Raw genomic sequence first — 13,374 nt, forward strand, 5'->3', positions numbered from 1 at the left:
GGAAAGATTCTAGCATGGATAAAGCAGTGGCTGATTGGCAGGAGGCAAAGAATAGAAATAAAGGAATCCTTTTCTGGTTGGTTGCCAGTGACTAGTGGTGTTCCATAGGAGTCTGAGTTAGGACTGATTCTTTTTACATTGCATGTCATTGATTTGGATGACAGAATTGATGGCTTTGCTGCAAAGTTTGCAGACAATATGAAGATAGGTGGGGGCAGGTAGTTCTGAGAAAGTAGAGAGGCTACAGAAGGACTTAAACAGATTAGGAAACTGGACAAAGAAGTGGCAGATGGAAAACAGTATCGTGAAATGTATGGTCATGCACTTTGGTAGAAGAAATGAAAGGGTTGACTATTTTCTAAATGGAGATAAAATACAAAAAAAAACTGAAGTGCAAAGGGACTTGAGAGTCCTTGTGCAGGATTCCCTACAGGATAAATTGCAGATTGCATCTGTTGTGAGGAAGGCAAATTTGATGTTAGCATTCATTTCAAGAGGACCAGAGTATAAAAGCAAGGATATAAAGTTGAGACTTTACAAAACATTGGTGAAGCTTCACCTGGAGTACTGTGAGTAGTTTTGGGCCCCTTATCTTAGAAAGGACATGCTGAAACATGAGATGGTTCAAAGAAGGTTCATAAAAATGATTCCAGGATTGAACAGCTTGTCATATGAAGAGCATTTGATGGCTCTAGGACTGTACTCATTGGAATTCAGCAGAATAAGGGGTGACCTAATTGAAACTTACTGAGTGGTGAAAGGCCTTGATAGAATGGATGTAGAGAGGATGCTTTCTATGCGGGAGAGTCTAAGACCAGAGGACACAGCCTCAGAATAGAGGGGCATCCATTTAGAAGAGAGTTGAAGAGCAATTTCTTTAGCCACGGAGTAGTGATTATGTGGAATTCGTTGCCACAGGCAGCTGTGAAAGCCAAGACTTTTTGTATATTTAAGGAAGAGGTTGATAGATTCTTGATTGGTGAGTGCATTAAATGACACGGGGGGCAGGGGGTGGGAAGGCAGGAGATTGGGGCTGAGGGAGAAAAATTGATCAGCCATGATGAAATCGCAGAACAGACTCGATAGCCCAATTCTGCTCTTATAACTTGTGGTCTTAGGATGGTCAACTACAAAGAAAAATTCTCTGAAAAGAGAAATATAATTAATGCTTCAGGTAAAAATCCCTTTCCAATTTTTAATAAACAGAGCAAGGATCCTAAACTGAAAGGAAAAAAAATAAGAATAATTCCAGTTCTAACTATATCATCCACAAATTTTCAGATGCATCAACTAATGCCGTCTTTTAAAATTACCAGCTGCTGTAACAAGGCTTGCACAATTCATCTTGCAATATCTGATTCTAAACATTTACGGTTCATACTTGTGTCCTATAAACTTATACTCAGGCAATTTCAATTATCGATATCATTTGTCTAGTGTAGTTTAGGAATGAGAAAAAACAGTTGCTTGTTGTATGATACTGTTACTGGAGATATTTAGGTGTTTGGCTGATGCACATGGAATTCTAAAGATTACCCTAAAATAAGACACAAGGTGTACAGGGAAAAACGGTTATTAACTTTTCACTGGGGCTATTATTATTAAAACCACTTTTGTAGATAGATAAAATAAAAATGATCCTAGTTTCTTTTTAATCAAACCTTAAAATCTTTAAGCATTAATTTTATAAGACCATGATACATCAGAGCAGAATTAGACCATTTGGCCCATCAAGTCTGCTCTGCTATTCCATCATGGCTGATTTATTTTTCGCCCTCAACCCTTTTCTCCTGCCTTCTTCACGTAACCTTTGACATTCTTGCTAATAAAGAAGCTATTAACCTCCATTTTAAATATATCCAATGATATATCGATATTGTCATTACATTTTACAATATTTTTAAGTTTGGATTTTTTAATAGCTTTCTTCCATCTCAAAGTTCAAAATAAGTTTAATATCAAAGTATGTATATATTGTCATATACTACCTTGAGATTCATATTCTTTCATGCTTTTACAGGGGAAAAAGAAATATAATAGAATTTAATGAAAAACTTTACATAAACGAAGACTGACAAACACCAATGTACAAAAGAAGACAAACTGTGCAAATAAAAATAATACTGAGAACGTGAGTTGTAAGAGTCCGTAAATGAAGTTACCCACACAGATTTAGGAGCCTGATGATTATAGGGTAATGACCTGGCAGTGTAGGATCTAAGACTTTAGTACCTCTGTTCCTTTGATGATGGATGCCACTTTTTTGTGGAAATTATATTGTCAAATTAAAAATATAATTTGCAGACCTAGCGGCATGGACATTTAAATTTTTCTGCTGTACCAGTTATTCTTTTCATCCATTTTAGTGAGGCCCAATAATGTATTGAAACAATTTCCTACAGTTATTATGCAGCTTTACTCACCTGAGTGAGGTTACCCAGGATTGGTTCTGCTGTATGCTGAAGAAGCGTTTGAATTACCGAATCAAGTTCTGCATGGAAAAAAAAGCAATATGAAAGAAGTTTAAAAACTAATTTTATTAAAATAATATAGATCCTGCAAATGTATAATGAAAATGTTTACGTATAAGTAAGTTTCCACCTGCAAAGTAGGAAGCATTCAAAGGTGAAATAAAGGCCCTTACACTCATGTAAAGGTGAATGCCGAGGAAGGCAAATAGAGGGAATCCTGGATGACATGGAATATCAAAGGTTGGATAAACATAAAAAAGTAAGGATGTAGCAGATATAAAGAAGTAAAGACAGGGAAGATTTATCAAGAGAATCAAAGTGTACGAAGGTGTTTAACAAGGAAATTAGGAAAGCAAGCAACACACACGAACTGCTGGGGGAACTCAACAGGCCAGAAAACATGGAAAAGAGTAAACTGTTGATGATTTGGGCCGAGACCTTGCATCAAAACTGGAGAAAAAAAAGATGGGAAGTCAGGGTAAGAAGGTGGGGGAAGGGAGGAAGAAATATAAGGTAGTAGGTGATAGGTGAAACTGGGAGGGGGAGGGGTGAAGTAAAGAGCTGGGATGTCAGTTGGTGAAACAGATAAAGGGCTGGAGAAGGGGGAATCTGATAGGAAAGGACAGAAGGCTATGGAAGAAAGGGAAGGGGAAGGAGCACCAGAGGAAGGTGATGGGCAGATAAGGAGATAATGTGAGAGAGGGGAATGGGAATGGTGACCCAAAGGTCGAGAAATTGATGTTCATGCTATCAGGTTGGAGGCTACCCAGACAGAGTACAAGGTGTTGCTCCTCCACCCTGTGTGTGGCCTCATTGTGGGAGTAGAGTAGTGGACTGACATGTTGGAACGGGAATGATAAGTCGAATTAAAATGGATGGCCACTTGGAGATCCCACTTTTTCTGGCAGATGGAGCGTAGGTACTCGGTGACGTGGTCTCCCAATTTACGTCAGTCTCATCAATATACAGGAGGCCATACTGAGAGCACCAGATACAATAGATGACACCAAAAGACGCACAAGTGAAGTGTCGCCTCACCTGGAAGGACTGTTTGGGGCCTTGAATGGTAGTGAGGGCGGAGGCGTAGGGGCAGGTTTAACACTTTTTCCGTTTGCAAGGATAAGCACCGGGAGGGAGATCAGTGGGGAGGATGAATGGACAAGTCGCGTAGGAAGCAATCCCTATGGAAGGCAGAAAGTGGGGAAGAACGAAAGATGTGCTTGGTGGTGGGATTCTATTGGAGATGGCAGAAGTCATGGAGAATTATGTGCTGGACGTGATGGTTGGTGGGGTGGTAGTGAGGACAAGAGGAACCCTACCCCTGGTGGGGTGGCGGGTGGATGGGGCAAGGTAAACATGCACAAAATGAACAGCGTTGATGGTGGGGGAAAGGAAGCCTCTTCCTTTGAAGGAGAAGGACATCTCCTACATTCTAGAATGAAAAGCCTCATCCTGCAAGAAGCTGCGGTGGAAGTGGAGGAATTGAGAGAAGGGGATGGCATTTTTACAAGTAACAGGATGCAAAGAGGTATAGTCTAAGTAGCTGTGAGAGTCAGTGGGTTTATAAAAGATATCAGTAGATAAGCTGTCTCCAGAGGTAAAGACAGAAAGATCAAGAAAGTGGAGGGAGGTGTCGGAAATAGACCAGGTAAATTTGGTAACAGGCTGGAAGTTGGAGGCAAAGTTGATGTCAACAAGCTCCACATGGGTGCAAGAAGCAGCACCAATGCGTCAGTGATGTAGCGCAGGAAAAGTTGAGGATTGATGCTGCTGCAGGCTTGGAACATAGACTGTTCCATGTAGCTGACAAAAAGGCTGGCATAGCTGGGACCCATGGAAAGCAAAGAAGGGTCACTGATACACAATAGTATCGTAAGGTATTTTCTAATTATTTTAGGAATAGTTAGAGAAAGATTTGTACCTATTAAGAACAACAGGGCAATCTACTGTAAGGCCAGAAGGTGAGGTCCTAAATGAATCCTTAGCTGGAACGGTTGGTCTCTTGTGTCTGGTAAACAGGGATTTATTCAGGTGACAAGCAGGTGGACCAGCAGAGAGGGGAGTCACACACTCATGTGGACTAACAATTGGTAAACAATGGAAAATGAATCAAATGGATCACATTGATGGGTGTCATCCAAAGGGATCAATGCCCGTGCCCTAGTTATTCACTATCCAGAGAAACAATTTGCCCGAGAATCCAAATCTCATTTGTTTCCCTGTGAAGGGTGGAGAGAAGAGCAACAATCATGGAAAAATGACCACAAGAGGGAGGACACATGAACCACTCTCCAATCCTCCGGCACCTCACCTGTAGACAGCGACATTTTAAATATTTCTGCCAGGGCCCCTGCAATTTCAACACTAGTCTCCTTCAAGGTCCAAGGGAACACCCTGTCAGATCCCAGGGATTTATCCACTTTAATTTTCCTCAAGACAGCAAGGACCTCCTCCTTTTCGATCTGTACAGTTTCCACGATCTCACTACTTGTTTCCCTTAATTCCATAGACTTCATGCCAGTTTCCTTAGTAAACACAGACGCAAAAAACCTATTTAAGATCTCCCCCATTTCTTTCGGTTCCACACATAGCCGACCACTCTGATCTTCAAGAGGACCAATTTTATCCCTTACAATCCTTTTGCTCTTAATATACCTGTAAAAGCTCTTTGGATTATCCTTCACTTTGACTGCCAAGGCAACCTCATGTCTTCTTTTTGCCCTCCTGATTTCTTTCTTAAGTATTTTCTTGCACTTCTTATACTCCTCAAGCACCTTATTTACTCCCTGCTTCCTATACATGTCATACAACTCCCTCTTCTTCTTTATCAGAGTTGCAATATCCCTTGAGAACCAAGGTTCCTTATTCCTATTCACTTTGCCTTTAATCCTGACAGGAACATACAAATTCTGCACTTTCAAAATTTCTCCTTTGAAGGCTTCCCACCTACCGATCACATCCTTGCCAGAGAACAACCTATCCCAATCCATGCTTTTTACATCCTTTCTCATTTCTTCAAATTTGGCCTTCTTCCAGTTAAGAACATCAACCCTAGGACCAGATCTATCCTTGTCCATGATCAAGTTGAAACTAATGGTGTTATGATCACTGGAACCAAAGTGCTCCCCTACACAGACTTCTGTCACTTGTCCTAACTCGTTTCCTAACAGGAGATCCAATATTGCATCCCCTCTAGTTGGTCCCTCTATATATTGATTTAGAAAACTCTCCTGAACATATTTTACAAACTCTAAACTATCTAGACCCCTAACAGTATGGGAGTCCCAATCAATATGTGGAAAATTAAAATCCCCTACCACCACAACTTTATGTTTCCTGCAGTTGCCTACTATCTCTCTGCAGATTTGCTCTTCCAATTCTCGTTGACTATTGGGTGGTCTGTAATACAATCCCACTAATGTGAAACGATGGAAGTACTCAATACCTTACTGGACTTAAAGGTAGATAAATTGGAAGGACTAAATGAGATTTATCCCAGGGTGCTGAAGGAGGCAAGTAAAGAGACTGATTATTTATTTCTATCCATATATAATGCCTGATCTGCTAAGTTCTTCCAGCATTTTGACCGTGTGTTACAAGAGATTGCTGGTGTTCTGGCTGAAATTTTTTAATCTTTTCTGATCATAAGTGAGGTGCCAGAGGACTAGAAAACTGTTAATGTGATCTGCCTTTTTAACGGCAGCAGAAAAAAAAACCTGACAATTATGGATTTGTGAGCCCAACATTAGTAGAAGAGAAGTTATTGGAAAAACTTCTGAGGAACAAGATTTACATCTCCTTGGAAAGATAAGGTGAATCAGAAATAGACAGCATAGCTTTGTTAAAGGTAAGTACTGTCTAACAAACTGATTTAAACTCTTGAGGTAGCTGCAAAGTGTATTAATGAAGACACCTCATTAGATCTGGTTTACTTGGAATTCAGTAAGGTATTCAACAAGATCCTGAATAGAAGACTGGTCCACAAGATTTGGGACCAGGGAATGCAGGGAAAGTTGGCAAATTGAATCCAAAATTGGCTTGGCAATAGGAGAGAGTGGGTGATGTTAGAGGGTTGTTTTTTGACTCACTGTCGGTGATGAGTGGTGTTGAATATGGATTGATGCTGGAATCCTTGTTTGTAATATGCAGTATGTGAATGATGTGGATGTAGGCAGCTTTATTAGTAAGCTAGCAGATGCCACTAAAATTGCTGGAGTTGTTGACAGTGTGGATGGCAGCCTTAGACATAGGGTTCAAAGTTCAAAGTAAATTTATGGTCAAAGTATATATAATCCTGAGATGCATTTTCTTACGGATAAACTCAATAAATCCATAAAAGAATAATGACCATAATAGAAAGGTTTTTTTGATGGTCAAATGACCTGAGAAACAGCAGTTCTTGATAAGTGTGACAATGCATTTTGTGAGTACTAATGTAGCTAAGGTGTATGCCATGAATGGTATGGTCCTGGGGCATACTGAGGAACAAAGGGATCTTGCTTGCAAGTTCAAAGATTTTTAAGGTTGACAGTATAGTTAGATAGTGAAGTTAAGGAGGAGTATGGGATGTTGCACATCATTAATCATGGCACTGACTATGAGAGCAAGGAGGCTATGCTCCAACAGTAGTCAGACCTCATGCCGTTGCTCTGGTCACCACATTATAGGAAAGAAAGATATGATGGTGCTGGAGAGGATGTGCTGGAGATTAACCAGGATGTTTTCTAAGATGGAACATTTTATGATGAGAGATCGAAGACGCTGAGTTTGCTTCTTCTGGACCGCAGGAGATTAAGAAGGGTATTGAGGTTTGTAAAATTATGAAAGACTGCATAGGTGAATAAAACTAGAGAACATAGATTTAGGGGTAGGGTAAAAGATTTATCATGAATTTGAAGGGGGTTCCTTTTCACCGAGAGAGTGGTGAGTATTTGGAATGCACTGACAGAGAGGAGATGGAAGTGGCATTTAAGAGGTGACTAAGTGATCATTCAAATCACCTGAGCATTGAAGGCTATGGGCCAGATGCTCCAAGATGGGATTAATACATATGGGTTCCCACTGGTCTGTTTGGACATGGTGGGCTGAATTAACCTGTTTCCATGCTCTATAAGTTGTAAATAAATAAATTTCAGAGGACATTTCACTGATATGCAGCTATAAATTTCCAAAACAAGATGATGATTTGTATTAAATAATCTTTGCTATGCACATGAGCAATACAAATAGGAGACATCTGGTCCCATGAATTGCTCCACTATGCTGTAAAGATAATGGCTAATTTTCCACCTGAATGCTGTTTCCCAGCACCATATCCTTGATGTCCAGAAATCTCTCATCTGTGTTTTGAATGATCATAATAACTGGGTTTCTGGTGAAGAACATTCCAAAGGTTCACCACCCTCTAAGTGAAGAAATATCTTTACATCTCAGTCCTAAAGGGTTAATTCCTTATTCTCAACTGTGCCACCTTGTCTTAGGCTTCTAAGCAATGGAAATAACTTCCCTGCATTTAGCTTGTCAAACCCTTCAAGAATTGTTTCAATGAGATCGCCTCTCATTCTTCTAAACTCCAATAAATCGACCCAATCTCTCTTCATATAACAGCTATCCCAAAAGTCAGTCTAGAGATTATAGAGTTCCAATCTACTCATTCTCTCTTTGTAAGGCAAACTAATTGAATGAATCTTCATTGCTTTCAATATATGCAAAGTGAACCCTTATTTCAATAAGAATATCAAAACTATCCACAATCTAGCTGGTAGTGTCTTGCCAAAGCAATACATCAGTGTATTCAGTAAATTAAGGTAAAGAGTTTTTGACCATTACCTAACAAATCATGATCTGAAATAACTCCAAGTTCAACTTTCGTTGCTGTGATAATTGAACAGGTGAAGGGTTTTTTAAGAAGAATGCTGATCTCTCCAAAAGATTCATTTTCTCCAAGTTTTCCCATGATAACTTGCTTCAATTCACTTACCTAGCAAGAAAATGATGTAAAAATCAACTTAAATGACACAAAACAAGTGACATTTCAGGCTGAAACTGAGTGAATAAAATAAGTCAGAAATAAAGCCCAACACTGATAAGACATCCAGGACTGCCAGCCCAAAATACACAGAAATGAGCCTCTATTAGCCCCATTAAAAGAAATTGAAGTTTTATAGAGGTCAGCCAAATTACACATCTGGTGTCCTAACTGGGCCACACTTCAAGCAATACACATCAAAGTTGCTGGTGAACGCAGCAGGCCTGGCAGCATCTCTAGGAAGAGGTACAGTCGACGTTTCAGGCCGAGACCCTTTGTGAGTCCCGACGAAGGGTCTCGGCTCGAAACGTCGATTGTACCTCTTCCTAGAGATGCTGCCTGGCCTGCTGCGTTCACCAGCAACTTTGATGTGTGTTGCTTGAATTTCCAGCAGCTGCAGAATTCCTGTTGTTTGGGCTACACTTCATATAGATTTGACGTACTCCTTTTGTCTGTAGTACCATCTGCCTGGTAGAGAAAAGTGCAACTTGATACTCCACTCCACAAGCCAGAACATCTCTGACCAAAGTGATATAGATGCAAGTTCTACTTAAAATGGTGCTCCATGAAATTCAGTGCAAATATCTGGGCCTAGAATATTTAGGTATAGGATAATTCCCAAGCTTTACATTACCTTAGTCATTCAAGCCCAAATAACATTGGTGGGCAATATAAACAAATGAGAAAATCTGCAGATGCTGGAAACCTGAGCAACACACACAAGATGCAGGAGGAACTCTGCAGGCCAGGCAGCATCTATGGAAAAGACTACAGTCGGTGTTTCAGGCCAAGACCCTTCATCAGGACTGGTGGAAAAAAGATGTGAGTCAGAGTTAGAAGGTGGGGGGAAGGTGATAGGTGAAACCTGGAGGGGGGAGGGGTGAAGTAACGAGCCGGGAGGTTGATTGGTGAGAGAGGTACAGGGCTGCAGTAGGGGGAATCTAATAGGAGAGGACAGAAGGCCATGGAAGGAAGAAAAAGGGGAGGAATATCAGAGGGAGGCAATAGGCAGGCAAGGAGATAAGGTGAGAGAGGGTAAAGGGGATGGAGAATGAAGAAGGGGTGGGGGGGATCATTACCGTAAGTTCGAGAAATCAATTTTCATGCTATCAGGTTGGAGGCTACCTAGATGGAAGACAAGGTGTTGCTCCTCCAACCGGAGTATGGCCTCATCGCAATAGTAGAGGAGGCCATGGATTGACATGTTGGAATGGGAAGGGATATTCAGTGACTTGGAAATTTTCTTGTATCCATCTCCTGACTTGTGCTTTTCAATAGCCTTTTCCACGAAGTTGATTGGAGTATTCTTTTGTCTTTATGGTGTAATTTTTGCCAGGATACAGACTCAGCAGCAGCTGGACCTTCTAGATACAGGTGTATTTTTACTACAATCAATTGAAACACCTTGACTGCACACAGTGATCTCAGTTTAACTAATTATGTGACTTCTAAAACCAACTGGCTGCACCAGCCAAGGGGGTGAATACTTACGCAATCAATTATTTTGGTGTCTTATATTTGTAATTAATTTTGATTACTTTGTTAAGATCGGTTTTCACTTTGACATGAAAATGTCTTTTCTGTTGATCGGTGTCAAAAAAAGCCAAATTAAATCCACTGTGACTCAATGTTGTGAAACAATATTTTTTGGGGGGAAACTTTTTCTAGGCACTGTATATATGATGTGTAGATATTACTAAAGTGACCTACATTTATTAAAGGCAGAATTATTTACTCTGCACTCTGATCACAGATGTGCTGAGTAAATAAGCAGAACATAGTGGATGAAGATATGCTGGTTAGTGGGGAAATAATAAATAGTGGTCTAGTAAATGTGGTAATGGGAGAAATTGCCCATTTTAACAGGAAAAAAAGTATAATATCCAAATGGAGAGAGAATGCAGAACTCTGAGATGCAGAGGGATCTGGAGATCTGGTATTCTGATGCACACTTTGCAAAAGACTATAATACAAGCACAGCAAGTAATTAGGAAAGCTGCAAAATGTTATAGTTTATTACTAGGGGACTTGAACTCAAAGATGGGGAGGCAGTGCTCAACTTATATAGGGTATTGTGAGACCTCATCTGAAATATTATAAATGGAATTGATTTCCTTATTTGGGTAAACAATGTAAGCAATTCAATACCTGGAAAAAGGGATGTACTATATGAGGAAAGGCCAGAAAACTGAGAGAACTTGAATGGAATTTTCAACACCTTGAGGGGTAAAATGAAGAGTATGTTTCCAGGGAACACTGTTGAAATATATATGGGTCATCATTAAATAATTGATGAAGTAGTTTTCTTTCCCCTCTTTGAGAGAGTCAACAGTCTTCAGAATTCTGGTTCTCAAGTGGTGATGGAAATAGAACCCTTGAATACTTTTAAGGCAGAGTGAAATAGATTCTTAATTGGTGAGGCTGTGGAAGTTATAACAGGTTGAAAGGAATGCAGAGTTGAGATATAATCATTTCAGTCATGATCTCATTAAAGAGCAGAGCTGGGGTTGAGTAATCTATTCCTGCTCCTAATTCATATATTCCTTTATTTGAATTTAACTAAAATGTTCTGTTTCACTGTGTGCACTATAAAACTTTGCTGTTGCATCTTAACAATCTATCATATTTAACTTTCTTGACCAGAAGAGGCAAGATGACCAGGCTCTGAAGAACTATATACCTGTAGTTGATACATTAGATACATCCAAAGCTGAGGTATTAATATGCGTAATTCCTACTAAATCCAGCCATTGTGCTAAATTAAAAATTGGAGGCTGATTTAAACTATCAATAGAAAATCTAACAGTTGTTCAAGATGTCATGATTGATTCTTTAGACCATATTTTGGCCCAAGCATGGGAACTTACAATCATTCCTAAGCAATGTAACATCATGGGATAAATTTACCAAGGCGTGACAACAAAAAAAAGTTACTGTTAAGGCATCAAGCTGATTGCTATAACAGGAAATCAGTTTGCTCACAACCTTACAAGATTGTGACTACTTCAGAAGAAATCTAAAGAGAAAGAATTTCACTACAACAGATGCAAAATGTTGGAGGAATTCAGCAGGTCGAGCAGCATCTATGGAAAATAGTAAACAGTCAACATTTCAGGTCAAGACCTTTTTTCAGGACTTGCATTTTAATTACCATAACTTTTGTTTTCATTTCACTTAAGTTAATTTGTATCCAGATTTTTTCTGGCATATCTTTTTACAATAGTAAAAAAAAATTGCTGTAGGAACTCAGTGAGTCAAGCAGCATCAATGGCAGGAAATGAGTAGTTGACGTTTCTGACTCGAAGCACAGTTTCAATTCAAAATGTCATCAATTGCTTTCCTCCTACAGACGTTGCCTGACCAACTGCGTTCACCCAGCAGATTGTTTGTTGCTCCAGAGTACAGTTTCTACAGTCTCTTCTGTCTTCCTGGGTTTGCATGCATTTGATTCCTGAATATTTGGAAATATACTAAGTGAAATAATTACAGATCTTACAATGTATATCCATTACATAGAGTGAATAATAATAATAATAAAATGCACTCGAGTTTGTATAATCCGACTTAATAAATTACAATTTATCAAATGTTTTACCGTTTTTCCAAGTGGAAGGTTCACCAGGCCTTCTATGTCTTTGAAAATGTTGCACTGGCCAGACTTTATGTATCCTACAAATGAACTGATTTCACCTTCTTTTACTATAACTGAAAGTAAAAGGTAAAAGATAAAAGTATTAAGCAGTTCAGATACTTTATTTTCCAGCAGGTAAAATTATTACTAAAAGATATATGAAACAATAGTGCAGAATCTTCAAATCCGCAAGAAAAGTAAAAAGTGTTGGAGGTACTTTTTAAGATCAGGTGGCACTTGTAGGAGACAGAGTTAACAACCTTACAAGTCAATGACCTCTCATCATTACTCATTCAAAGTCAAACTTGAAATATTCACTGTTTCTTTCTCCACAACTGCAACTCCACCTGCTGATAATGAAAAGTCTTTTCTGTTCTATTTTTAATTGCCTTTAGCTCTATGAACTATTTTCATGAAACTTCAGGTAACTGGGGAAAAATATACTGGTTCCAATGTGTCCGAAATAACTGGAATCCACTGTTTTACATGCTGATAAAAAGATGAGTTTGTAAAATTAAATATTTAATCAATTGTTATAATTATCTGAAGAGATTAATAATTTTAATATATTGTGAATAATTTCGCATGCTTCACCAGCAGTTTAATTTAATATTTGTTTTAATACTGAGAACTATCATTTAAAATAAGTGAGTTAACATTTCAGTCCTCCCCAGGATGTGAATTTCTAACTGTGGTACAGTCTGTACATACGAAACAAGTATTTGGAGACCAATGACATAGATTTGCCAGGTGCTGCAGGTCTGAAGGCATCTTCCTACCACTGGGATTTTGACTTGTGGACACATTTCCAATTTGCAAATTGTGTGGAGTTACAAACAGTTCACAGAAATGGAACTTTGCCCTAACCTGGGAGGACCTGTACATTGACAGATAAAATTATAAATCCATAGCCATGCATGAGTATAAATACTAAAATTTTATGGATGCACAGGTAATGTGGCACCAACAGGTTTAAAGGTTGCATGAAAGAACCTGAAGATAGAGACTTTTCACTCCAATGCAAAATCTTGGTGAGTAGAATGATAAGCACAACTAAGTGGCCAACCAGAGCTTAGTGAAGTGTGGAGCAACCAGGTGTATTGCCATCCTCATTAATGCATTCCACAATTTTTAAAGGGGAGGTGACCACTGAACCCAACCAAGGATTACTGGAATTACTGCGCAATGTGTAGAGTACAGGAAATGATGTTAGAATAGAAATGGGAAAATGCATTCTGCTTCAT

General features: G+C 39.2%; 1 protein-coding gene across 2 annotated transcripts in view; it reads right to left on the bottom strand.

Annotated features, from left to right (window-relative positions):
- cnbd1 (cyclic nucleotide binding domain containing 1) overlaps nt 1-13,374 on the bottom strand; it is a 148,491-nt gene that overhangs the window by 10,298 nt on the left and 124,819 nt on the right. For both annotated transcript variants that reach the window (XM_063061641.1, XM_063061649.1), the window contains exons 9-11: nt 12,095-12,204; nt 8,301-8,451; nt 2,424-2,491 (exon numbers count right to left, since the gene is read on the bottom strand). In XM_063061641.1, the coding sequence (XP_062917711.1) occupies nt 2,424-2,491; nt 8,301-8,451; nt 12,095-12,204 (329 nt within the window). The remainder of the gene's footprint in view (nt 1-2,423; nt 2,492-8,300; nt 8,452-12,094; nt 12,205-13,374) is intronic.

Source organism: Mobula hypostoma, chromosome 1, assembly GCF_963921235.1.
Source record: "Mobula hypostoma chromosome 1, sMobHyp1.1, whole genome shotgun sequence".
NCBI classification, from domain to species: Eukaryota; Metazoa; Chordata; class Chondrichthyes; order Myliobatiformes; family Myliobatidae; genus Mobula; species Mobula hypostoma.